Here is a 27,263-nt window from a genome sequence, read left to right as displayed (position 1 = left end):
ACTGGAGTGGCTGAATGGCAGGCACGTATTTCTTTATCTTCTGTCACTGGGAAAGAAGAGTTGGGAGAGCTAGAGCAGTCACATATCAAACAAAGCAGCTAAACACTCGGATACCAGGCTCTGCAGCTCATAACTCTAAGTTGCCTTAGCTTTTTAACTTCAAGGAACCCTCTCACAGCACTACAAAAAGAACTGAGGTCTTAAGCAAGTTTACAGAAAAATGAAAAAACTGTCAGAGACAAAACCCATCTTTAAGACACTTTTGAATCTTCGTGTAACCTAGACTGCAAGCAAGCTAAATGAGGAGAAAGTGGCAAATTAAGAGTTCAAAACACGCAACTTCTTGTTTTCCTCCTCCTCATATAAACAAGGTGCTGTAATACTTCAAAATGAGTATAACCTTACCTCTGCAAAAACTTCTTGAAAACCCGTCTGTAGGCATAGCCAGCTCTTCTTACTCGAATATTTTCTTTCAGACCTAAGTATTCCACTTGATGTTTTACCCTGCAGACAAAACCAATGCAAGATCTACAATCCATTTTATTTCAGCATATTTGCAGATTGAGAACTTCTTAAAAGACCATGTTTAAAGACTGGCACAGGTACATGAATCTACTCTTGCACATCACCATTTCACACTGCAGTAGGAAAAATATTCAAGGCAGGTAGTCTATGTTACGTAGCAAGTTTACCTTAGCGTTTTTTCCTAGTTTAACTTGCCATCTCCTAACTAATTTATGTATAATTTTTGTTACTAATGTTATTGCCCATAAAAGGACAAATAATTATTACCTATACAATTACATAGCTGGTATCCAAGGAAGTAGAAATTGTTTTGAGTACTACTTTTATTGTAGGTTTCACCTGTGTTTTTTACATAGCTCAAACACCAGCAGTGGCACACAGCTCTTTTTCAGTTGTTCTGGAGAAAGATAATTTTCTAGAGAAAGCCCCAGCTGCCACGCTTTTATTACAGAACGAATTATAAAGAAGACAGCCAGGCCATTATACTCATGAAAAGCTCGCACTCCTCATTTTGCTATGCGGCAGAGGAAGGATTTGAGGATGGGCACAGGACTGGTCAAAGCATGCCTGATAAGCTCGTTTATGGCATACTTTAACTGAAACAAAAACCGATCTGGTGCCAGTCCCACAGAAAGTGTGAATGGCTGCGGAGGGAGTCTGCTGCATGCCTGAACTGAAACATCATTATCCCCAGTCCATTACAGTTCCCTCATGCAAAACATGTCCATTAGGTCCTAAACAGGGAACAAATACAGCCCCATGAATTTCAAGGCAGAAAAACAACAGAAGAAAAGTCTCCTTTTGGCACCTCTTCCTCCTTCTGGAGCCACGGTACCTTATGTTATGTGCCATCTTACGTATCCTGTTAGTCTGCTATTTAACACTTTGAGTTTTCTTTGAAGAATCTGTCAGCTTCCTTAATGTATGATTCTTGCTGTTTTCCTTTGTGTTTCATTGATTTCCTCATCTAAATCACATGACTGGAAGAGGCAATGTCAGTTTTTACCTCTGCCATGTTCAGGGGTTCCTTTTACAGGGCAAGCTAGAGAAGATCTAAGTTCAGTCAGAAATATGAGTGGTTAAGATTTTAGTCCTGCATGTTTAACAAAAATTAAATAAAAGAGTGTTTATAATCAAAAAAGTGAGCCTGTAAGGAGCCATTTAATTTTGTTTTGCTTACCATTTCTCTGATTTTACAAAAGGTTTTTTTAAAATCCTGAAAAACTCTTGGTTAATTCAATGTTACTTCTCTAGCTATTTTGAAATGCTAAATTTCAATATAAACTGTATTGCCCATTGATTTTTTTCTGTGTTTTTTTGGTTGAGACATTCTTTGCACATGACTCAAAGGCAAAGAAACTTTTGAAATCTCATGCTACAAATGACAAAAGCCCTTCAGTTATGTCATCTTTTTATAGAACACTTATGAGAGGTAATTTACTAAATGAGTGATACTACTCTTTTAGCTTATAATAAAGAACACTGCACACATAATCTTGCTGTGTTCAAGGAATAAAGTATATTTTGTATCCACTCCAAAAATTCTGGTACAGTAGAAAGCTGGTGGACAAAAATACATTTTCCTGTTTCTAGCTTTCTCTCCTGTTCACATCTGGAATAATGCACTGGAGCTACAGTATTACTGCCATTTTCTTACTGTCCTGCCAGTATTAGTGTCCAGCAACAGAGAATTTGAGACATTTTTCTGGTTTTCCTTTTCTTTCTGAGAAAAGGCACACTGAAAACGTCCCTCCAGGCATCAACCTCAAGCAGGTCAGGGTCTGGGAATTCAGCTAATGCAGCAAGTTCGAATACAAGTCCAAGTAGCTGCACCATGACCTGAACAAAAACATGTTTCAAGAACACCCCGATTTTCTTAATTACTAAGGTATTATACAAGGTTTAGTACTACACAAGGTCTATGTTTCATTCTGGAATTATTCAACAGTAGTACAAAGCCAGAGTGATGTGGCTTCTGTGAGCATGAAGTAAGGGAGGCTTTGTGAAGGCTTTTTTGTCCTTTTTCAGTAACACTTTCACTGTCTAGTAACATGCTATTGATATGCAGATTAGATACACTACTCTCATCACATCAGCTATGGCAACGTGTGTACCATGCAGCATTACGTGACCATTTCTGGAGAAAGCCCCAGCTGCCAAGCTTTTATCACAGAAAGAATTAGAAAGAAGAAAGCAGAAGAAAACAAAAAAGCCTTAAACCAATGTTCAGCAAGATACCGCATAAATTCAGTTATGTTTTGTGTTTCCCTCAACACAGAACTTTGTCACAGGAAAATCAAGAAACAACAAAATTAAGCTTGAGTTGTCATATGCATAGAAATTTCTTTTCCCCAGACACCTCACTAACTGCTACAGCACACGTATCCTATATGAGGTCCTAGTACGGGACATCAGTTTGCAGTGGGAGAGAATGCTAGGATTTTTAGAGGATGAAGTATTACCATTATAAGCACTACTTCCATTTGTGTCTCAGCCTGACGGTGTAGGATCCTTTGTATTTCACTGGTTAGCAGCAGCTGCTGCATTTGCCAAGTATCATCCTCATTATGGGAAAACAAGAAAAAACCTTGCCTGTTTTTGCTCCAAAAGGGGTTTCCTGAAAGCTGGCCTTTTCTCAGGAGTATGTTTTTGTTTTTCATTGGTTTCCTAGCAATGCCTTCCACAATAATAGGCCTGTTTTCCAATATGTAAATGATTGCTTTTAAAAGCCCCTCAACTTGGTTAAAAGTTTTAGGCAGGCTTTCTTCCGGAATCACTTTCTTCCTCTGGTTCTCAGTGTCAGAGGACAATAAAGGGCTGCATAGTAGGATTTTCAGGGGTGGAAAAGCTGGAGAAAGAGGGTCTAGTTTACTGCCAAGACCTAAAAGACACTTTAAAGTGCACTTCCAATAATGGCTTCTGTAAGTGCTCTACATCTGCATGTAATTGTCCTAGTCTGCATGCCAAAGGGCAGGAAGCGAGTTCTGGTGCTTTGTCGATATCTCAAGAATGCCTTTTATTAGACACTGCAAGTTGTTTCACTGTGATAAAAGTAACCACTTGCTTTACCAGCACTTTTACCAATACCAAAAGTACTTAGTATATAGTACTAAGTACTATATATTTTTTTATTTAGTTACTTACAGTAACTAAATGTTATCTCTATTAGGACCTCACATAGTATACACACCATACTAATCACCACCTCAGTGCAAAAAAGAAGAGTATCTTTTTACAGATAACAGGAAGAAGCTATAAAGTATCATATAGTTAAAGACGCCTCAAAACAGATGCAATAAACCAAACTGATGATTTAGACATTCAATGTCCATATAACTACCCAATATGACATTCTAGTGACTCTTCTTTAAAGAGGTGGCTAATGAATCTTAAGTAGTAAAAAAGGAACCTTCTACATTCTTGGCTACAGAGACTTTTTGGTAAGCAGATACATCCCGATGGCATTTTAACTACCAAACAGAAGCTGTTTTCAAAGCATAAAGAAGTTAAAACTGATGTATAATGTAATTGCTGTGCAAATTCTACAAGGAAAACTGAGTCTTCAATATACCCATTGTGTTACTGTTTTGCAAATGTTGATTATTGGTAACTGAGATAAGAAAAGCTAAGAACCGCATATACTAATGGTACTATAGTGTATTCTATACTGCTGGTTTAGAGCACGTGACCACAGCTTATCTGCAGACTTTAGGAGAGGTCATACCAGATTTCATTCCTAAAGGTTTCAGAGCATCTAGTTCTGTTTGTCTGTGGGCTGTATGATTACAAATTTATGAACTTTTGTGGCTTTTTTTTACTATTGGTACTGTTTCTCATCACATGCTCCGCTTATCCATACCTGCTCTCCTCCCAGTCTCGAGACTTCTTTGTTTCATTTGGTTTGATGCAGCGGATGTAATGGGGTGTACACTTCATCAGGGTGCCAACAAGGTCATTTGCTTGTTTCTGTAAAATTGAGGGAAAGCAACAGCATCTGAGCTGAACAAGGTAAATCCTGAGAGAGAATCCTAAAAAATTATCAACCGTGTGCTGATGATTCAGTTGACTGGATGCAGTTGATTCTGGTTTTTCTCCAGAACAAGCAAATTTTCTTAGGATAATAAGCACCTCATGAAAAACTTATCAGTAATTAGAAGGCACCATTATCTCCAACTGTGTAATTTATTTAAACTATTATATAAAAATATGGAGTGACAAGGATTTCATCGGGTGAACCTGACTGACAGGGGGAACTATAATGACTGAGGTTGATAATATATCGATTTCCAAAGTCTGCAAGTGTGTAATCTAGGCATGTATTTTACAACCAGTCTCCAAAAAGATGTTCACCTTCTAACACTTGCTGCCTTACTCAAGGCCCATTATGGTCAGTAGAAAGACTTCCGTTGGCTTTGGTCATTGGATCACGCCTTGCTGCACTTCTACACTCTACAAAGACCAGCTATCTATAGTTAATTGTGGGACATCAAGTGGCTGAGTGAAGGGGCTCATTCATTATGCGCATGCAAGTACTGTTATCACTATCATCAGTTGGCTGTTTGGAAAATTCACTCTTGTAGAAAGCAGCTAAACAAAACATTTAATGAACAGCACTTCTGGGCAAAACATGATTCTAGCAGCTGAAACAACACATCACTTTGGAATCAAGATGCTCCTGATGTCCACCTTTAACAATGTCTGAACAGTAAAAAAACAGCGGAGACTACTGGTTTTTTCAGTTTAGGTATCCATACACAAACATGCACGGACAAACACAGCAAAACTAGACATACTTTGATTTTACTGCCCGCAGTGGTGGGACGGCCCTTCTTGTCCACTTGAAGATTTTCAGGAAACAGAGCCTTTATAAAAGGCCTAGGAAAGAATTAATAACATAGTGTTGGCATAGAAAGACAATTCAATGCAGAAATGTCAAGGAATACACTATAAAAGTTGATAGTGGAGCAGAATATAAATAGCTACTTCTGTTAACCTGGAGTTATATGAACTCTATTTTAAGATCAGTATTTTCTGTAAGCTTCATTCCTTCACATCCCTTACTATTTTAGTGAGCCTTGGAAGACATAATACCAGACTTTTAGACTCAAAGAAATGCACACATGTTAAAAAGCATTGGTTAATTAAAATACATATCAAAAAGATGTTACTTCATATGTTAAAACAGTGCCTGTTCTGATCGAATGCCAAATCATCAATGGCCTATTTTGAGGCCAAAACAAATGGTTGTCATTAAACCATCTCATTCTGACACTGCAGTACCTTATTCAGATTTGCAGAAAATGAATGTCAGTACAATTCAAGGGGTACTGTTCTAGTGCAGCGATGTCTTATTTCTGCTTTTATACAAATGCGTTCACAAGCTGCAAAGCAGAGAAGTCAGGCCCTCTGCATCCCTCTGAACGAACACGTTATTCCTGGCTTTAAGCAAGTTTTGCTTACGTACAAATCACTGCTCTGCATGAGTTCAATCAAGTCCATGAAAAGAACATCCCGATTTCTCTCGCAGAATCCATCCATATCATAAGATACCTGGGCCAAGGTGGAAATTGATTGTTTGTGGTAAGTTGAGAACCCAATAATTAAAGAAAATTTAAATTCTGTCCTTGTAAGTAGCTGTTCTGAACTCTTTGGTTAGTCTGGTAGAACTCAAAGATACTACAATGATCACTAAATCCTTGCATATATTATTATTTAACTCAAACAAATGTAAAGGAATTTCATCCATATATTGAAATTCAGAGAAAAACACTGTTATGAAGCTAGTGAATAGAATATGACACAAATGAATTTAATATAGAATTTTATTGAAGAAAAATTTTTGCGTAAGGATTTACTGTTATTAATTATAACTGCAGGAAATCATTAGAAGTCTGAGAAATATATCCAAAGAAGACAGAACTGTACATTACATTCCCAGTTATACTGGTATATCTCCTGAGTAAGGGACATAAATTAGGGCATATTTGTTCTAAGCTCCCTACTCCATGAAGGGAGGACACTGCCTCCTGAGATAATCTGGCTATTTAAAAGTCAAACCAGCTTGCTACAGGTCATCCCCCTTCTTTCTTTTCTTTATAAATAAATTACGCAGAATTCAGTGATGATTTTCCACATTACCTTTCCGGCATAATGATGAATGATAAACCCCTGATTCCAGCTGTTGAAATGTTCATGAGTCCCAATCTGCATCTGGAGTTTCTGAAGCAGTGTTTGGTCAGCTCCTTCTCCCACTGCATGCATCGTGGCACACACATCATCTAAAATGCTCATAATCCCTGGGGGATTCTAATGCATTGGAGAATAACAAAAACAGCAAAAGAAGTGAGGAAAGAAAATTCTGAGGACAGTTTTCCCCCCAAACAGTAAATTACCTTTGCTACAACTACACTAGAGCAAAGTCGCAACACAAGGAATTTGCCCCCAATCAGCAGAGTTTATAGTAGACATGAATTTGTGCAGAAGCATGAAACAGTCTAAGGACAGAAGCCACTTTGTGTAATGATAGTGTGAGTGGGAATAATGGGGAAAACAACGATTGCTGTTAGGAAAAAAAACCCAAAATGTCCAACTTCTTTAGTTTTTGATTCCTTCACAGAGCAATCTTCTTTCTCTTTCCACCAAAAAATAACCTGTGTCTAAGGCAAGTATTTAAACTCGCATGCTGTCATTTGCCAGGCTTAGAGCTAAATATCTAAGATTGTGAAAGCAACCTGGCCTTCTCCTAGGTAGCCTGATACAGACAGGAGACAGACAACATCTGATGCGCATTTAAGCACAAGTCACTGCAGTACTTGAAATACAGTTAAAATTACATGAGGACTAGCTGAAAAACAACCTGCTGCTTCCTAAAGGACAACTCAACATTTGTTGTCACAGAACATAGATTTCAAACTGCAGAACATTCGGCAGAGCAAAGACACAAAATTTCTTTTATCTACAACTTCCTCTTCACTTGTTTCTGCTTAATTTGTGGCAGTACCTCAAGGGAAGCTGGTATCATGGCTTCCCCAAACTGAAAAACAAGTCTCCCAGGGACACAGAGCCTTACCTGAGGTACAGCAGAATATGGTGTGAAGTTCATGATAATTTTTTATTTCCATCACTGTATTTTTTAGCTGCACATTGACCATGCTAGCTCATGGTTCTCTTTTTTGTCAATATCTTAGATAACGTGTACCTTAGATGACATATCTCTTAGAGCTCTTATAAGACATCTTATGTAAGATTTATATATAAGCTTAGTATGACTCAGTAACTGAACAACAGTATTTGCATTTTTCCTCCGAACATTCTTGACAGCAAAGCAGTTGCCCAAATATTTTAGAGAAAAATCTTGTTTTTTCTACCTGTTTGTTCTAAACACTTACCACTTTGTTCTCTATAAGGTCACACACTATTTTGTTGTTGAAGTAATCTATTGGTGTCCACCTAATTCCTTCTTGCACGTATTCTTCCTGTTAAGTAAAAAGAAAGATTCAAATAGTCCTTTGCACCATGGATGTAGCACTTGATTCACAGTGCACTACCTATGCACAAACTCTGCACAATCATGTTCAGAAAGACTTGTATGATTGGGGGAGGTGGGAGAAATGATCCTAGTGATAGTTAAATCCACCTCTCTGCTGCCTAAGAAGAAGAGATGAACTGGAATCCTTCTCTTTTCTACCCACGCATTCTTTTGTCATTCATAGCCCTTGAGTGGTTACTGAGAAGAGCAGCAGTATTTCACCGGTGCGTTTACTGTCAAAGCAATTCACAAATACTAACAAAATTTCTTTTACAGTATCTTGACAGTGCACCTAAGCATCTATATCCTAATCTATTTTAAAAAATTAAGAATGCAACAGCCATATCAAGGATCAGATCCCAAAACACCACATTTAGAAATGCACATGAAATGGAGACACTTCTTATTCCTGTAACCATAAAGATATCTAGAGACTGACTGGGGACAAAACTCATACTAGTATTTTATTAAATTGAGTCACTGAGTTACGTACATGGGTTCAGCCCAGACACTGACCAGGTCATGTCTGTGCTCAACTGCAATGATCGGTTACTTTTATGCAAATGCAATTGTGTCTGTGCACTCTTGAAAACATTGTGCTAAAGCCAGCGCCAGGGCTGAGCTCACGCTGCACGCAATGCTTCTGTCTCAGCTGCATTCTGTCTGCCCTCCCAGGCAGAAGCTGACCTTCATGTAAAGTGAGATTTTGCAGTAAGACTGTGAGCAGGGAACTGCAAATAGTTTCAAAACTATTTTTGCATTCATCTTGGTAACTTTTTCATTCACGTTTTATATTTTTTTTTTTTTTTAAAAAAAGGGTGTGGAGGAAATTAAGAGAAGTATTCCTATTTAACTGTGTGTCAAGTCCAACAAAAATGCAGGGATGGAAGCAAGCTGCAGTTTTCCATCTCTGTCAGTGAGTCAGAATATGCAGCAAGTCTGGGCAGAGTCATATGACCGCATTAGCACACCGTACGATGGACTCTTCTGTACCACTGTACTGGAGAATCAACGTCTGTAGCTGATGTGGTTTATAGTTTAGGGTTAGCCAACAACAGTCAAGTTTTTTTCCTTTGTCTTGCTTAACAAGGCTGATTTTCTTAGCAGATGATAAAAACCTCAATTATTTCCCCAGCAATTGAAAAAACAATAGCTCATTTATGAATTCAAAAATAATAAATGTTTACCTGTTCTGCCTTCAGTGTCAGTTCAATAAAAATCTGCTGTAGCTTTTCATTCACAAAGTTGATGCAGAACTGTTCAAAACCATTTTTCTGTAGAAAAGGAAACAATTTTAAAATCTGTCTCGTGCTTTATATACAACAATTCTTAGTTCTTATGCTGGCAATAAGCTTCAAATAAACTCTGCCAATGAAGGATGGGTTGCTGACTTTACAGACATTCCGTGTAATCTCAGATCCTTCTTTTAAGAGCAGTGACCTAGTTTCTTTGAAGTTCCTTCAATACTTTGTGTTTATTAAGTAAGTGAGACATTACCAGTGAGAACTCAATGTCCAGGAAGCTGGGTTGGGGTTTTGTTGTTTTTTTTTTTCTTTTATTCTGGCCACACGATTTGGGGTTTTTTCTGTTTTGGATTTTTTTCCTCTCTAAATAACAGAAAACTCTCCTAGGTCAGATCAGCTCAAACTCTGAGTATTGCATTGCCTTACCTGGAATATTTCAAAGCCATAAATATCAAGGACACCAATGTTATATTCTTCATGGTCTTTCTCCATAGCCTTATTAATAGACTAATAAAACAGAAACAAAGTGTAAAACAAAGTGTAGTTTATATATTTAAAAGATATATTCATATCCTTAAATCTTTATATAAACATACTGGGTTTCTTCAAATACAATATACTTGAATGGAATACAAACATATGTCACAGGGTATTTTACGGTCACTTTTTAATAAGGTGTTAATAAAAGCTGGGAAATGAACAGTATACTATCCTGTTTTCCAGCTTAGTGAGCCTTTGGAGCTACTCTTTGTAAAAAAATCTTTCCCCTTTGGTGTAACTGGCTCAGTCAAAGAAAAGGAGCCAACAAAAAAAGAACAGCCTTCAGTCTGATATTTGATGCACTCTGCAGATGGTACAGTGAATCTTTTCACCTATTTTTGCATTCCCCTACTTTGCAGTGTCAGTGCTGGTACAGGCACATAGTGGGAAGGAATTACAGGGCTGCCATGATGAGGGAGACTTCTGAGACACTAGCAGTGCCATCACAGAGGAGACTTCTGCACCACCTAGCCAGCATCTGTGCCCAAAAGGCAGGTTTCTAACCCCACCAATCCAGTGCAGGGCCTCATTCCGAACAAGAGAATCCTTTAGCATGGAGAATGGAATTTGACCATTCACTCAAATGCCACAGGATCGGGATGCTGAAGGGGTTCTTTGCAGAAGAGTGGGATAAGAGAGCAGGGGACCATTACGCGCTAATTCTGCTCATCTGAAAATGCTCAACTACATCGGAGAACAGAGGACTCAGAAGTATGGATGCTTGACAGGGAGATGTCAGAATATCATATGGGACAGTTGCGGCAGGAGACTGAGCAAATACAGTCTGAAAGCACAGCTCATTTTCTTCAAAGGAAGCGTAGCATGTGTCATACAACCAGAGCCTTGTTATCTGGTATCTGTGGTCATGCTCCCACTGCACTGCTCAGTACTGCTGCTAACGTTTAGACAAAGAAACACACTGGGTGAAAGAATGACAGACAAGAAAAGCACTGCAAGGAACGTTCCTGGTGTACTTGGTTTGATACTTCACTAGCATCAAACCAAGCCAACTTACATCCACCAAGTAATCAAAAACACGGGAATGAAGGGCCTTGGCCAGCGCATCCCTGGTGTAGCAGGCTTGTTCCACGTTCAGCGTTACATTAATGGACTCAGATTTGCCTCCCCACTTGCTGTCCATCTGTCTGCTGGTCAGTTTTTCCTTTAGGCGGTCCTGGTTAATTCCCAGGAGAAAAGCAGGGAAAGCCAAAACTGCAAGAAAGATCAGGGTTGCTGGATTACGACTTACACACTAAAGCAATACAGAACAAAAGAAAACAAAAAGTAGCTGTATCTCTAATAACACTCAGCAGTATGGGGCGTGCAGCTTAAAAACAGGAGGGATTTAGGTCTTCAAAATTTAAAGAAGCTACCCCTTCAACTCCTTACTTCCATGGATTTCAATTCAGATAAACCACCCTGAATTAAAAATGAGTTGCTATTTCTGTACCTTCAGTCCTTCACTCACATAAACAGGCTCAGGTCACAGTTTTAAACCATGTGGTTCAAACAAATCACTCTTGGAGGAGACAAATACAACATAGAGCTCACAGTTTTAGTTAAATAAACTTGACACCACTGAAAATTCTTTGTAAAAACACAAAATGTTTAAAAGCTAATAAAGAATATGCCATCTGCTTCCTAATATTCTTTCCCTTTCTTCTTCTAAGTTAGGATATTGCAAAAATTTTCAACTGCCTTGCCCTTTATTTGGGTTTGGGATTTTAATCCTTTACTCTGGAAGCACTTTGCAAATTCTCGTTTCCCTTCTTTAAAAGTAAAGCAGAAAAATACATCTGCGCAATAAGCAGCCAGAAGTCCAGTATTCTTTGCATTCTTAGCACGTGGTGCAGATGTTAGCTGCAGGTATCACACACCTTAAGGAATGGGAAAAAAGAAACAAACAACAACAGCTTGAAAGCATATGGACTTGGTATTGCACCTCTGCTAAACCACATAATTCTCTAACAGGGTTTCTTCCGTGTTCCACTGTTTTCAGATCTACTTCCCTGGTGTGAGGAGGATACGAGCCACTCAGGCAGCAGCCACTTGTGCTTTACACATCTGTAACCTCACCACGATTCTGCTAAACCCTTCAGTACGTTAAAAAACTGCAAATCACCATCACCTTTCTGAAATCTGATTTATTTCCATCAGCAAGTTGATTAAATTTACGCTAGGGTGCTAGGAACCACGCAACTAACCAAAGGGGAGTCACTGGCAACATCTCTGATAACTCACTGACAACTCGGGTAGAAAAGCACATGAAGAGACTGAACATGTTTTGCCAGCGAAGATACAGATGCGAAGTTAAAAACCAAAATAAGCATATTTTACTTTAGTTCAAAGCAGGAAAAAGAGTAAGCAGGGTGAAAAGAGGAAGCAAGATAATGCACCTAATCATTACTACAGAAAGTCAGCCACAGTGATTAAGAAAGATACCTCACCAGTTGCCTGTAATACATTACCATCATCCAAACCCACGCATCAGCTGGGGAGCCCCAGTCACAGCCAAGGATTTGGAGAACCCTCCCAGCAACTGGGAATTCCTACGCAGTGTGTCCACTTGCAGGTGAGGTCTCCAGCTTCGCTGTGAAAGGGGTCCTGATTTTATAATCTTTATCAAACAGGACTATGTGACTACCTGCACAGCACTTCACCCAGACGTGCCTCAAATGCAGCTAGACTGTCTGAGGGGTTACTGCTTTCCTGGCTTTAGATAGGCAGGATACCTGGGTTTAGGTATGCGGGGCATTTGACTTTAGATATGCGCATTGGGGAGTTCGCTCAGTAAGTCAATTCTGATTCAAGGCCTATGGTATAGGCCTTTTTATATCAACACCCTATGCTTTAAAATGGAAAAGAATGTAGGTAATTACAGACCAAATATGCTCACATACACTGTAAAGACGCCAGAATAAGTATTTAGCCAATACTACTGTAAGAATTTACGACGGTAGTATACTGGTAAGAACCACCACGCATACCTCAGAAACTCTTCCTTCACAGTGTTCTACTGTAAAGGAAGAATAGCTCGACATGACTTGATATAACTTCACCTTCTTAAGATGCTTGATTATTTTCCCTAGTTAAGAGACCAGAGTTATCATCTAGAAATTACTATAAAGCAGGATATGCATGTAATTGAAAAAACGATCCTCAAAGAGTAACCAGTAGTGTTCTGTGGAATAGTTTTAAAAACAATCTGTGAAGAAAAGCTGAAAAAGACTAGGTTCACTTCATCAGTTTTCAGAAAGTACAAAACAAATCTGTCCATACAATATACAGGTAAAGAGGGATGGTTTAAATTATTTCTACACCCAGGAGAGAAGCAGCAGTGTCTGGCATAATTTGCAACATGGGAGATTTAGAATAAATTATGAGAAATTTTTTTCAACTAGTAATATAATCAAGCACTGTAAGCGACAGCAATCATTGGCAGTTTTAAAGACGTATTTGTCTAAATGTCTGTCAAGAATGATCTGTATAGATTTGACTGTGACTCAGAGTAAGAGACCAGAGGTTTTGGTGTCTTGAAGAATGGCCTTTGCATGTCCTTCCGCCATTGGCTACATAATAACAAGAACGCTATTGACCAAATTCTTAAACTTTTTATTATTTCGGACTTACGCAAAGCATGACTTACCAGTGGCCTGTCACTGTGGTTTATCTTCTGTGACTATGCAGGCTATAAAAGCTTTACTATTTAGTTGGTAGCGTGAACCATAAACTGCAGGGAGGATTAATGGTAAGAGAAATGAACTCAACTTTCAACTTCATAATGCAGGAATTATACTAGACACCGCTATCTCTTCTCTGGCTTCTTTCAAATGCAATACATTTTACGAGTAAGTCCTACATTCATTCTATCTGCTAATTTTTTCAATGTATTATTCATACAAAGCTTCAGGATTTCTATCCCAGTGAGCAAGAGAAGTATGGTGTACATAGCTCATCACAGAAATACATTCACCTTTACCAACTTATTTTCAGCTCTTTCCTGTCTGTTACCTTTTGATGCAACAACTGTAGCTATCCATCTCATCTGGCTATTAAATGTCTTGATTTCACAGAAAGATTTACTACTGTGATTTAAATGGGAGCACAGTAGCTCATTTGGAATTGTAAGGCCTATAAAAAAATCCTATACTTTTCTTTGAATGTATAAAATGCCACAAAATGGTCTTCTTTGGGTTCACTTGCTACTCTCTCAAATTAGGAAGTCAAGGCTAAAAATCAGTAAATTCCCAACTTCTTAAACCAAATAGCAGGAGAGTACTAATACAGTTAAGTTGACTGCACAAGATACTTTATTCATATTTAACTTACCTAAAACTAAACAAATGTATTTTTCCTAAACATTATAACCATCCTGAAATAAGAGTTCACAGAACGCATAGATACGTATAAGCTACTGCATATGTTGTGCATATCCACTCCGTCCTTAAACTATCAAGGTAGTATAAAATCAACATTAGATGGAAGGTATAAATCATGACAAAAATGTTTAAAACTCACATCTGTTCATCTTTTAACATCTTGCTGATGTGGGCCTAGCTGATATGAAACAGCAGCAAGAGGTGAAAGATGCAAGGACAGTGCACTGTGGGTAAGGAAATACTAAGGAAATATTTATGCAGTAGATGTGCCTAATATGAGGTAGAGAAAGTTGAGACAGTAGTGTGTAAATTCTGCATTTCAACCCAATTCCGAATTTCTGTTTTCAAGGCACCTCTCCTGGATGCATGTACATACATATGTATGTGTGTGTATATACATATATGCCCAAACGCTGACAGTGCTCCTGAGCCCGGGGATACTCCACAAGCTGGCAGCTGCTGTCACATGAAAAAGAGGTTAGACAAACCACATGAGAGACGGCTGTTTTTAAGAACGCGTGCTAGGAGCAGAGTTCAAGTTTGCTTGAAAGCATTTCTCACAATTTCTATTATTTCACACTGAAAGGCTAGGAAAGGATTTCTCACATTCAGAACTGCACTCCTACGAAGCCAGAGGCGTTGTTCAGGACAAAACAGGGGCCTCAGTACCACCGGTTTTGGAGGAGAATCTAAATTAGCAGCCCCGCACTATGAGAGGTGATGCACTGTGTTTGGCGAAGCAGCTCTGATCGCAGTTCGCCTTACGCCTTCTGGAGTTCAGCTCACTGCCACTTCTGTAACCATTTCCAGAGGTACTTACACTCCTCGCTCTCCACTCCCGCATAGTTGCCAACTTCTTTGAAGCTGATGTTTCCCAAATGCAGTATTCCTGCTACTATCTGCAGCACCAACGCCTGTTCCTCTGCAAAGATCCCGATCACATTCATTGCATGCTTGGATGAATAAGGAAAAGGAAAAAAATTTGAATCGGTCAAAGAATCTGTTCAACGACTCTTGTTACACAAGTCCCTTCAAAATTCTGATGTTAAAAATTCAAGTTTTTCAAAACAGTTCCAATACCTAAGGCAACCAAATTTGATTACAGCTTGCTCTGAAGTTTCAAAAGGTACCAGATGTCCTACTTCAGCATTTTTGTATTTTTTAAATTAATATGTAAGCGTCTACACCATTTAAAAGATGTGTTAGCACACAAGTCTGGAAAAATTGAAGTTGCTAAAAACCAAACTCCTGCTCCTAAGTGTCACACTAAAAATAAAGAGTTTCACTGCAAGACGGGAAACAATGAGCTCAAGAGACAATGATTTTATTCCTGCTTACACACTGAGACTAAGAACTGTGAAGCTGTCCTGAAATGACTCCAAAAAGCAGCACAATCCGTCTGGCTTGGCCTCTGAATTTCAGCCACTTACTAGAAAATAACCCACAACAACACTGGGTTTTGGACATGGTAACCTACGGAACGTCTTCTCAACTCACTGTTTTGCTAAAATATCAAAATAGCTAGAATACAACAGTAATGATTTTTTTAAGGCCTTTAAATGTGCTACATATATAAATAAGATGATGTGTTAATATGCTTATTTTAAATAGTAAATTTATGATAACGGAGGAGCAGCAAGTTGACATGACTTGCATAAAGATCACACAACGAAATGGCAACAGCACCCGGTAACGATCCCTGATCTGTGCTTTCACGGTCCCTTTTCTCCAGCCTTTCAGTTGCACTGTTTCAAATAGGTATGGAAGATAAAGCACCACTGAGAATTCAGCTAAAACAGGGCACTCTTTTGTATTTTCTCCTAATGGAAGTTCCTCACTGTGTTTGCATTTTCATATTTTTCATACCACAGATTATCTACACTGAATTTAATTTCATTAAATTTAACACCTTTGTACCTTCTCAGGATTGTTAGGCTGCAACACAGAACCTCTTCAGGGTAACTGACCTCTTCCTCAGGGTAAAATATAATTAAAATAAGTTATTGACTACATTAATTTCTCATTCCCACATTAATACATCGATGTCTTTGCTACAAATGGACAGTGAAATGTACATCCTCCACTATGCATATCAGGGTAAAAAACTCACTAGTGTTTCTTGGAAATCCGATTTGTCATTGATGTCATCAACTTTGTAGGACCCAGACAGACTCAGATAGTAATAGTAGTCCATACTGGTGATGCCAAGACTGCTTTTTTGTTCCGAGGAGGCCCCTTCAATTAACTGCAGAGTAAAAATCACCAAATTAGGTATCATACCAGCATCTTTAGCAGAGATGAAGCAGGTCAGAAACAGGTGACTGAGCCTGAAATTACTGGGAGAAATATGGCTAGTGCTGTGCCAGGTATGTCTCCTTCCTAGGTTTTGTAATTGTTTAACCCAAAGACCAGATCTCACTCCCTTGAACAGTTTAGTTCTAACTCCCACATCTAATAAAAAGCAAAAATCGTGACTGACTTGAATGCTTCCATCATCTTTACCTCACAGAGATAAGATAAAGCAGAATTTCCAGACTGCAATGTAAGTATCTGAATCCTGAGGAGCAATGTTTTCTGTGCCTACTGAAAGGTAGGCAGAGCTGAACAAAGGTACTAATAAGTCATTACTTGTGACTCTCATTGTAAGGCCAAGTACCCTTTACGGCATATGCTGATCACGTTTTGAACTGCTCCAATACTACGCTGATTTGAAGCATGGCTCAAGTCACATCTCTTGGCATCATTTAGGCGAAAAGGGCCAAGAATAAAGAACAGAGTAGTTTTAAAAGGTTCCTGTACTCTGAGATGCCAGAGGAGAGACTCGTCAGACCTATGTAAAGTCTATGCAGTCATGCACAGACATGGCTGCAACAGGAAGAAATGCACAAACTAACCTCCAAACAGTCAAATCCCCACAGCCTTTCAACTCCTGTGACAAAAAGCATCTCCACGCCACAGAGAGAAATCAGCAGGACAGTGCAAGTTGTTCATATACCTTGGAAGAGGAGAGTGTACAGCTCCTGGAGCAATTCCAGCTCCACCTGAGGTTTCCATCCTGGTAATGGCATTTGAACTTTACATGGAGCTGCTTACAGCTTCCGTCTTTAATTCTGTAGAGCTCAATCAATGCGCTTTTGCAAATAAGGAGGTCACGTGTCAAGGGCCAGTGAAGGCCAGAAAAGCCTTTTGAATCACAAAAAAGGAGGGATGCTTGGAGGATTCAACAAATAGACACTATCCTCAACGTCCTAGAAAACTTAACTGAGAATCAAATCTCTCTTTCTCAGCTGAGCTATGGAACTGCAGAGCAGAAGGTATAATCACACAGGCCAGTTTAAAATGAAACTTCCTGGAAAGTCCTCATTTTCTATCATGTTCTACTGGTCTTTTCCATATGGGAGTTCACAGTGAATTTACAAGCAAGTCCTTTGAAATACTGAAGTACTTTTATTCTGGAGCTGAAAGGCAGCCAGGTAGGTCTATGTTAGATGGTGTCTTAACATGCTATCAAGCTTCCCAGCATACCCAGATCACCACCTCGAGTACGCAGTCAGTAATCTCACTGTGTGCAAAACAGCTTTTCAAGCTAAAGGACAAACTGGTCCTAGTTATTTAAATTACTTGGAAAGGACCTACAGATACCCATCTGACCTGGTAAAAAATGTGAAAACTCCTTTCTCCAGGGTTCCTCATGACGACTCGGGATTTTTCCAGTAGGAAATTGGAGATTTTCCCTCCATCTGGTTCTCCACCTGGGCTAAACTGGATTTCAAAGTACTTCCCCTGCAATAAATAATTAAAGCTGTTGAACGATTAGTAAATACACATCTGAAGCCATGCACTTGTACGGCACCTCCAGGAAGGTTACTAGGACGTTCAATCTTTATGGATGCAGGGACACAGCTATCTCAGGGTATAACCTGAGCTCAGATTCTTGAACTGTCAAGTAGCTTTCTCTGTCGCTGCATGTACCCAGCGCTAGACTTGGGACAGCATGTCAAGTGTTAACGCAAATTTAGCGAGGAGGTCACTGGCTTCTTTTCGCTGCTGAGTCTCTTGCTTAGTGCAAAGGAAACCATAAGGCTCACCACTACAGGAAGTAAATTTAACAGATTTATGACCTGCGGCAAACATAGCGTTCTGCTTGGAAGCAAGGTAAAGCGATTATTTTTTCTTTCTGGGAGACATTAATTGCATTAACACTCACGCTGGCTGAGGAACAAATCTTTGTATTTGCAGAGCCTACACAAAACTTTTAAAAACAGAACATACAGTATGTTACCTAGTGACCAGTCATTTCACAATATTATCTTGACTTTTGTAACGAAAGACTGAAAATAATACCTGCCTCCTTTTTGTACATATTAGCAAAGGTGTTTCCCATCAAACAACTCTAAGGCTATTTTTAAAAAAGCTATTGATTTTTATTTATTTATTTATAAACATATATTACTGCATATATTTCACTGATCTGGAAAACGGCTGATTTGTTGCTGGTAAGTTATTTGCTTGCAGACTGAACGCTTTATGGATTGTGATCGGTGCATGTTACGAGAGAAACAAATGTGCAGCCTATACAGAACGACATGCAGCCCTCCCCAGGTATGTACTCCATGTTTTAAAACACACTCTATATTTTATTTAGATTTGGAGTCAGTTTATGTTATACTCCTGAACACTGTCTCTGTCACAGCACAGAATTTGAAAGAATAAAGTAATCTCTAAGGTAGAGGGACTTACAAATCTGCTGGAGTTGTTGTTTCGTACAGTTTTTGCATTCCCAAAGGCCTCCAGTAAAGGGTTGGATTGTAGAATAATATCTTTAACATGCTAAAATTTCAGGAAGCAATAGAAACAGATTCAGAAAGAGACATTTTTAAAGATCTTACGGAACTTCTACAAAACCATGACATATAAATGATATTTGAAAAAGCAAGAAACCCTTCACCTGTAAGAAATCCTCTTGATCAGATAAGGAATAGAATCTAACCACTTCTTTTTACCTATTCTTTGAAGAAAATCCCACAAAATTGAACAAAATGCCTGAGGCTACAAACTGGTGCTTCTGTTCACTGTTCTGCCAAGCAACACAGCCAAAAAACTGATCTGGTTTTACCACCATCTTAATTCTAAACAATTTTATTCTTACACATCAGCATTTAAATCTTTTTGGGTGCCTGGAACCACAGTCAATGAAGTCAACAGCAGGAAACTTAGGGACCTGCAAGTGCTTCAGCAACCTGTTTTGGGATCAATGACGCTGCAAAAAGAACATCAGAGACTGCAATAAAGGAAAAAGTAACGGCAAGCACTCAAAGAGTGGACTGGTAAACGCCGCTACTGCCTCCCTACCGCTGCCTTCAGTCAGTGAAGGACACTGTACTGCCATTAGGGGAATTTTTACAGCTAATTCACCCGATCAGCTTTAGATATAGTATAGTTAGATATAGATAGTACAGAGAGAGATAGTACAGTTACGAACAAAAGCACCTATCTGGTGTTTCAGCCAGCTCTCAGATACTCTAATTTTGACTAGGTAACCTAATAAAACCAGATGATGTTCCTGCTGTTGACTCTACATAAGCATACACACCAGAGACTTCATGGAAGCAACAAAAATCTGAAAAGTCAGTTCAGATTTTAACAGAATGCCAACACAGGAGGAAAAAACCACACGTCTCCTAAAAGGAGATTGACTGTTGTTCTTAATCTAGTTAAGAACAATAATTGAAGTACCTTTAACCCCTTAACTAAAAAGAAAAAACAAATTTGTGACATAATTCAGCATGAGAGTTACAAAACTTTTGGCAGAGATGATTCTGGGCGTGTGGATTTCCCTCACACGGCTCCCTCACACAGGCAGCCCAGCAATCTGCAAGCAAGGAGTTCACTTGCTTGCCCACTTCAGCTGCCTCTCTGCTGCTGAGGGCTTGTAAATCCTTCTAGTTGCTCACCCACACGCTTCTTTGGTAGAGTGCAGCTTGGCTACCAAGAATTCTACCTTTACTATCCTTATGCTTCAGGTATTACTCTGTATCAACTCACCTGTACCTTGGGGCCACCTCCTGAAATTTTGGAGATATAACTCATGATATATTTAGCAGCTACAGTCTTGCCAGCACCACTTTCCCCACTATGAAAAGAGGAACACAAAAATGTACCTGTTAAGATTTTAAATAACTCTAGAATGCAGTAATTTGAGGTTTACCTTGTTCAATCAAGTCTTGCTATCTTAACAATGAATAATAATAAATATACACATATTTACACTGGGTAAGCTGGTAATATATGGACTGTGATATCGTACGGTAGCATAGTACTGGGATATGTTTGTGAATAAATAATTTTGAATACATTATCTTGCATGAACACCAGAATCTCTATGGGACTTCAAAGTCAGAAAAAAATGTAAATTGAGAATTAAATATACTTGAACCAAGATGCTCAAAAGAGAAGAAACATGTTAAGAACTTGATTCCCATTTAAACTTAGTGTGATTTCAGATCTTAACACAAAAACCCATTTAAAAATCCAAGCTTTGAATGCCGTGCTAATACCTACTTCATTTTAGGAGTCTTTTGTTTTACATGTTCCTGAATGAAATAATGAGACATTATTAATCACATCCGGAATGTCGGAAGAACTACCTTCCTGTTCCTATGCCTCTTGACACAGGGTACAAGAAGTCTTAATATTCCATACTAGCTTTCACAATTCCTTCCTTCCGTTACAATACTTCACTTCAAGTGGTGAATAACATTTACATCAGAAGAGGTGACTTCTTGCCATCAGTAAGCTTCTCAAGAGGGAAAGATGGTTGGTATGCCAGGCAACCCTCTTCATGCTTTATTTCATACCTTAAAGGTAACTGCATTTCAACAGAATTGCTCCAGAGTTAAATGAATCTTGGTGCAAGTCAGCTTTGACCATAACAAATTTATCCTGACATGGACAACTATACAAAACCAAAAAAAGCAACACACCGATTTTGCTTCAATGTCGTAAAGATATCTGAATTTTTTTTTCTTGTGTGAAAATATGTGCTCTCTTTAAGCTCCTGAATAATTTCTGGGAATTTTGTTGACTCTTCTATCCTGAGCCTACTTGTTCCTGGATATGGATCAAATGCACATCTTTTCCTGCACAAATTTTAGCTATGTTTGCCAGAGAAACATCAGCACGTCCTGCACAGGAAACGGACTTGCCGAGAACGTCAACTCACAGCTCCTTATCAGCATGAGTAACTGAGACATTTCCAAAGGTTTAATTCTGAAAAAGCTCCTCTAACTGCCAAGCTGCAAGCATCATTTTACATCTTCAAAGCTTCCAAACAGCACAGAAATACTGAAAGGCTTTTTTTCCCCCCCTCAGAAATGTTTTCATGCTTTTATCTCCTGACTGCAGTTTTACAGATCAAACAAATCTTAAAAAGGTGAAAAAAATACTTCTTGATCACCTCATCTGCGAAACACAGACCATGGTTTTTATTATTCCAAGTAATCTTTTCCTAAGCACCGGGAAGAAAGCCTTTGTTATTGGTATCTACGACACCCACATGGACAGAGCTTGCCCTGATGGCGAACTGTATTTAGAAGTTCCAATCGGCATTTTGAAAATGATAAATTGATAATTTAATTAAAATAAAATTTCTTCCAAATTTGTTCCCAGTAAATCTCCCTCATCCTGTTGTAAAACAGGCCATACAAACCACTCTAAACTACACCATGCTCTCCAGTTTATATATGCAGTTTTCAGCTGAATACAGAGGAGGATCCAGCGCCAAACACTGAATGAATTTGATCAGGTACTATTTATCATGCAGTTAAAAAGTAGCGTATTTCTGCAAGATTTTCTTTTGACGCATAGATTACCCTTCTCCTCTCTGTTCAAATTACGTGTGGCTTGTATTTCTCATCCCATAGTACCGTGCACAGAAGGTGACCTGGAGGAATACAGTTCCACCTTACTGCTGCTCTCCGTTTCGATGTAGGTGGTCCTTCCTATTAATTTGGATGAAGGACTGCCTTCCAGAGTTTGCTTCACAATTATAAATGCATACAATTTTTTTCAGATTTATGCTTTTATTAATCGGAGACCAGTTAATCGCTCTGATTAAACTGGAAAAAACCAGGATGATGCATTATTTATGAACCGAAGTACCTTTATCTGATGGGATGGTATTTTGCTCCTAGTAAAGCTCAGGTAACAGGGGAATTGCGGTATGGCTGCCAAATGATTCTCATACAGAAGCTTTTTCACGTGTATCTTACTGCTCTGTTCTACTAAAACTATTTTAAAAGGATTTAAGAATCACTTTCTGCCCCGGTATTTTTAAGTATGTTGGAAGTACAGAAGTTTTCAAAGGTTGAAAAAATTATTATAATGGCTTAAAAGTAAGTCGATTGTGATACTGACAATTTTCTCAGAGGCTTTTCTTACTAAAAAACATTACATAGTCAAAGAACATTACATTACAAAGAAGATAATGCTTTGAAAGACGTTGGTTTTTTCTAGCACTATTTGCTACTTCAGAAAAGTGACATTTTGTTCAGCAAAGTCAATTCACACATAGCTGACACAGGAGTAAGATTATAAACGCACAGGGAAAATTTTTTGCTACTTCCTTCCTTCCCAGAGGAAATAAAATCCATGATTAGAGAAGCAAGATCTGATACATAGCCTCATCCTTTTCTCCAAAACTAATTTTCTGAGTGACATTCAATATAGCATTCCTGGCTGTAAAACAATACGAGCAACAATTACCTACATCGCCAGGACAATGTAAAAATTTTCATATTGATAAAGAACTCTTGGATCTGCCAGTAAAGAACACTGCCTATGTAAAATACTCTGATGGGTTTGGGTAGGTTTTTTAGTTTGTTTACACAGAAAATTTACTTTCTCTAATTATGTTCAGAGAAACCTCAGAAGCATAACTTCAGTGAAATATTTTTCCCTTCTGAATTAGAGCCTGAACCTAACTTTCCTTACTGTGTTAAGATTTACGTTTCTACCACTTCCTCCTTACAATTCAAGCGTATGTACCGACATCTTAGAACAATACGTCATTTGAGTCTTCTGGAAAGCTGCGAAATAGAAGCTGACTAGAAATCTCATTATATTTTGAACTGAATAGACTTAAGACAGACATGAGTGGTTCACTAAAAACAGCTGGGGATAACTTCACTGTACTCAAACCGTGCCACATGGATGTATATTAGAAACTAAAATTACAAACAAGTATTGAAGGATTGAAACACTTCTTTAAAGCAGCTGCAACATCTCCTGGGCAAAGATCACAGAAAGTGAAAATAAACTCCTCAACTTTACAAAAAGGTAAAACCTTAGGAACACTCTAAAGAAACACATTTATTGCTACATAATAGAAACACTAATCATAACCTCCACTCTGTTAATTAAAGGACAGCGACAGTCCAGAAGGAATTAAAACGCTGCAACAGACAATCCTTTGTAACTAAAATCTTGATAGGACAGCTCCTTGTTGAGGGCTTGGAAGGGCTGCCGTTTCAAGCAAGGAAGAAACGTGATCAGTCTGCTGTAGTAGACTTTCATGAGTTTGATTCAATAGAAGCTTAAATTAAATATCACACCTCAGTAAAACATACGCTCAATGAGAAATCAAACTCCAGCATAACTGCGTTACTCGTACGAGGAATCTTCCTTTGTCATTCTTCCTGGTGCATTTGAAATGAGGAAGGAGACTGGGGGGACTGCTCCCTCCTCGCACCTAGGCACACACCCTGCAGCTGCGAGCAGCCCAGCCAGAGCCCAGCCCACGAGTAACCTCGCTGTTTACTGCTGACAGCCACTCCAGATAGCTCCTGGCTCCTCAGCTGTAATCGGACGTGTGCACCTGTAATTCTCTTCAGGCATACACATATATGCTGCAATTAATCCACTAATGAAATAGGCTTCCCTGGCCCTGGGAAGGACCTTTGGTTACAGGTTTTCTTTTGAAATTGGTATTATCACACAAAAAGACTTTTGGTTGCTATCTATTCTGCCTTTCAGAGAACTGCATTTTCTTTTGGATCTGCCCTCCTAGCTCGTTCACCGACTTCTTGAAGAGGGTGAGCTTCTTCTATCAGTGTCTAAATGCATTATTTGGAATTCTGGAATTAAAAGTCCTGTAAAAACGGTGTGTGACCCTCACACACACACAGGGTCCTGACTACAGCAGGGCACCGCAGGGACCTTCCCTCAGCTGCCTGGAAATCTGTGTCTAGTCTCTAGAAACGCGTGTCTCCTCCCAGCTCCTGAGGTAGATGCCAGGGGTGCCCAAACCACATGCTGTAGGAAGACTCAGGTGTGCACCAACCCCTTCCCCATCATCCTTGTGCCTCTACTTCTGAGACTCCAAGTGTACCGTAAGCCAGACATAGCTTTTCTGATCTGACTGTAATTACTAAAATTTATTAATTAATAAAATAATTACAGTTTCCCTTCAAATTATATTTTCTTTTTCCCCTTTCTTTTCTATAGTTCTTGGGAAAATCTCATAGGCCAATGGTCTCCAAACACCATCGTTAAAAAAAAATGTTTGAGCACACACTCCCAATGTATGTCTATAATACATCTATTTATAAATTACATGCGCTATGGAAGGTCTAGTGTTTTCTCCCCACGTCCCAATGGATTTCACTGCACAGCCCTTGTGCTGCATGTACCCCGCTCCGGAGACACTGCACCGGTGAAGTGCAGTTCCAGGTACACGACAGTGAACCTCTGAAGTTTTCCACGTAAAAAGGAAAGTCAGAAGAGGTAGTGTAAGAAGAAAGTCAGAAGAAGAGTACACCAGCTCAAACACGCTGCAGTTCTTGCTCTCTGCACACTTTGTTTTATCATACAACAGATCTATAAACCCACAGATGAGAACAGAGCAGACCTCTGGACCCAAAACTCATTTGACTTAAGTAAAGCCTGTCATTAGAAAAGTTCAGTAACAATTCTACAGTGAATTCTCCAATCCTAATAATTCAAATAGATTAATAGTGAAGACAAAAATAGTGTTCCAGTATCTCTCTCCTTTTGTCTCTAAATGAATGCAAAAAATTTCCAAAATGAGCAAAAGAACATGTATTTTTAACAGAGGGAAAAAAAGAAATAGTACTAAAAACAGAGCATGGTAAATGCAGTCAATGTGAGAATGCTGGATTTAACAGGATCTGTGGCTGCTGTAGTTGTTAATCCATCCCTCTCAAGCTACTGCAGTTTTGGTATTGGGCATGAAGCTGGCTACATGAGAAAGAGATTTCTCGTGGTTAGGCTGTCATCAAGACTTCACTGGAAAACAAAAGGAAGGGCCAGAAAGTACTCAGCTCTCCTAGAAAACCCAAAAATGTTCAGAGGTCATGGACACAGATTTTTTAATTGATATATTAAAAAATAAACCTTTCTGCTTCCTGAACGTGAAACACCAAAAGATGATGATAAAATACTTTTTTCACAGATCTTACCTAATAATGACACACTGATTTTCTCTGTCAATAATCATATTTCTGTACATGCTGTCTGCAAGAGCATAAATATGTGGTGGGTTTTCATATTGTGCCTATGAGGGGAAAAAGAAAATAATTTTTCAACACAGCATTAAATAACAGAGAAAGAGCAATATACATTTTTATTTAAATTGTAAGAACTATTTTCCTGGAAGAACAATTCTGAATCCCAGTTACACTGAGTTTTCCCCAGGAATTCTTGTGTTCATTTAACAAAAACAATCCAAGGCCTCTAGATTTTGTTACTGTCCTTTTTCTCATCCGTAATTTTCTCCTACACTATCGTAAACACCCTGTTCTAAAAATCGTCTCTGCTTGAAATATATTACTTGTCCAAGAGAAACTCACACAATTCAAGCCTACTGCACCAGCGGTCATATGCTAACAATAAACTACCTAAACCACGACCCAGAGGCTGGTGCCATACGTCTCATTTTCATCCACCGAGTCCGTTCAGACTGAATGGTTTCCCGAATCTACAGACATGGTCAACTCGAGCAGGGCAGGAAACTGAATTTTAAGTCCCCAGTGTCCCTGCGCTGACTCACTCTTCAAGCTGTATTTTCAAACATGGCATCTAATTTTGATATCTCCAATTTTTTATTGTTTTTGTCCAGTTTGCGAGTTCTCAAGTCATAGTCTCCAAATCTACTAATGGCCATTTTATATTGTGTACCACACTTTTAAGGATACAATAGCCTAAAAACTGCCTTTGCAGGAGGAGGGACACGACAAGGAGAGAAGCATGATATGGATTAATCAATGCAAGTATTTTCTTGAAATACTAATCCTGCGTGCCAAGGAATTCAATTTGAAGACTCAATACATGCTAATGGATATCAGCCAAGCTCTCCCAGGCTCGTACAACGCCTCAAAAATCCAGAAACAAATCCTTCCAAGAGTTTAACCATGAAGAATAGTTTACATGCCTCTGAATACTGCAGTACATTTCAGACTGCTTTACTTACAGCTCCTTGATACATTTCAATTTCCTTTTCTCCAAAATACGGCATTTGCTTGAAAGGATTGACAGAGATCAATACAGAGCCAATATATGTCTGTATTCAATAGAAGTTAAGGTAAGTACAGTTTCATAAAATACTATCTTACCACTAGCCAAATACCGTTTCCATCCATAATACAGCAGAGCTTCAAATAACAGTAAAAACCCCACAGCTTACAACAGTTGTTAATAAAAATTAAATTAGCAGGCTTACAAAAGAACATAAACATATCATTCACTGAGATACTTTCATATTATCAAAATATTTATTTTAGGACAAGCTAAGTATGGAAACATGTATTACAGGTCCAAACACAACACACCTTGAATAAAAATGCAGAAAGGAAACGGCAGATTTAAACTGTTTTGCTCCTTTGTAACTGAGGAGGTTGCACTGTCAGTATTAGAAAAGACTGCTTTGACCTTTGCAGCACATAGTGACACATCCTGACGTCACAGAGGTAGTGCTGAGCACGTAGAGTCTGATGGAAACAGCCACCACTGAGCTAAAGTGGACAATCACTC

At 38.8% G+C, this 27,263-nt stretch overlaps 1 protein-coding gene across 1 annotated transcript in view; it reads right to left on the bottom strand.

The window, feature by feature from the left end:
• The window catches only part of MYO1E (myosin IE), a gene marked incomplete at both ends in the record, with an annotated part of 77,568 nt that overhangs the window by 18,337 nt on the left and 31,968 nt on the right, over positions 1 to 27,263 (bottom strand). The window contains 16 exons of the mRNA XM_010142375.1: positions 406 to 504; positions 4,385 to 4,491; positions 5,319 to 5,400; positions 5,990 to 6,075; positions 6,664 to 6,831; positions 7,914 to 8,000; positions 9,241 to 9,327; positions 9,724 to 9,804; positions 10,853 to 11,049; positions 15,037 to 15,169; positions 16,327 to 16,461; positions 17,868 to 17,999; positions 18,957 to 19,046; positions 20,262 to 20,349; positions 25,694 to 25,788; positions 26,704 to 26,793. Coding sequence (XP_010140677.1) covers positions 406 to 504; positions 4,385 to 4,491; positions 5,319 to 5,400; positions 5,990 to 6,075; positions 6,664 to 6,831; positions 7,914 to 8,000; positions 9,241 to 9,327; positions 9,724 to 9,804; positions 10,853 to 11,049; positions 15,037 to 15,169; positions 16,327 to 16,461; positions 17,868 to 17,999; positions 18,957 to 19,046; positions 20,262 to 20,349; positions 25,694 to 25,788; positions 26,704 to 26,793 — 1,757 coding nt within the window. The remainder of the gene's footprint in view (positions 1 to 405; positions 505 to 4,384; positions 4,492 to 5,318; positions 5,401 to 5,989; positions 6,076 to 6,663; positions 6,832 to 7,913; positions 8,001 to 9,240; positions 9,328 to 9,723; positions 9,805 to 10,852; positions 11,050 to 15,036; positions 15,170 to 16,326; positions 16,462 to 17,867; positions 18,000 to 18,956; positions 19,047 to 20,261; positions 20,350 to 25,693; positions 25,789 to 26,703; positions 26,794 to 27,263) is intronic.

Source organism: Buceros rhinoceros, unplaced genomic scaffold, assembly GCF_000710305.1.
Source record: "Buceros rhinoceros silvestris isolate BGI_N320 unplaced genomic scaffold, ASM71030v1 scaffold13638, whole genome shotgun sequence".
Taxonomy (NCBI): domain Eukaryota; kingdom Metazoa; phylum Chordata; class Aves; order Bucerotiformes; family Bucerotidae; genus Buceros; species Buceros rhinoceros.
Note: the sequence above shows the minus strand (reverse complement) of the source record. Positions and strands in the feature narration are given on the sequence as shown.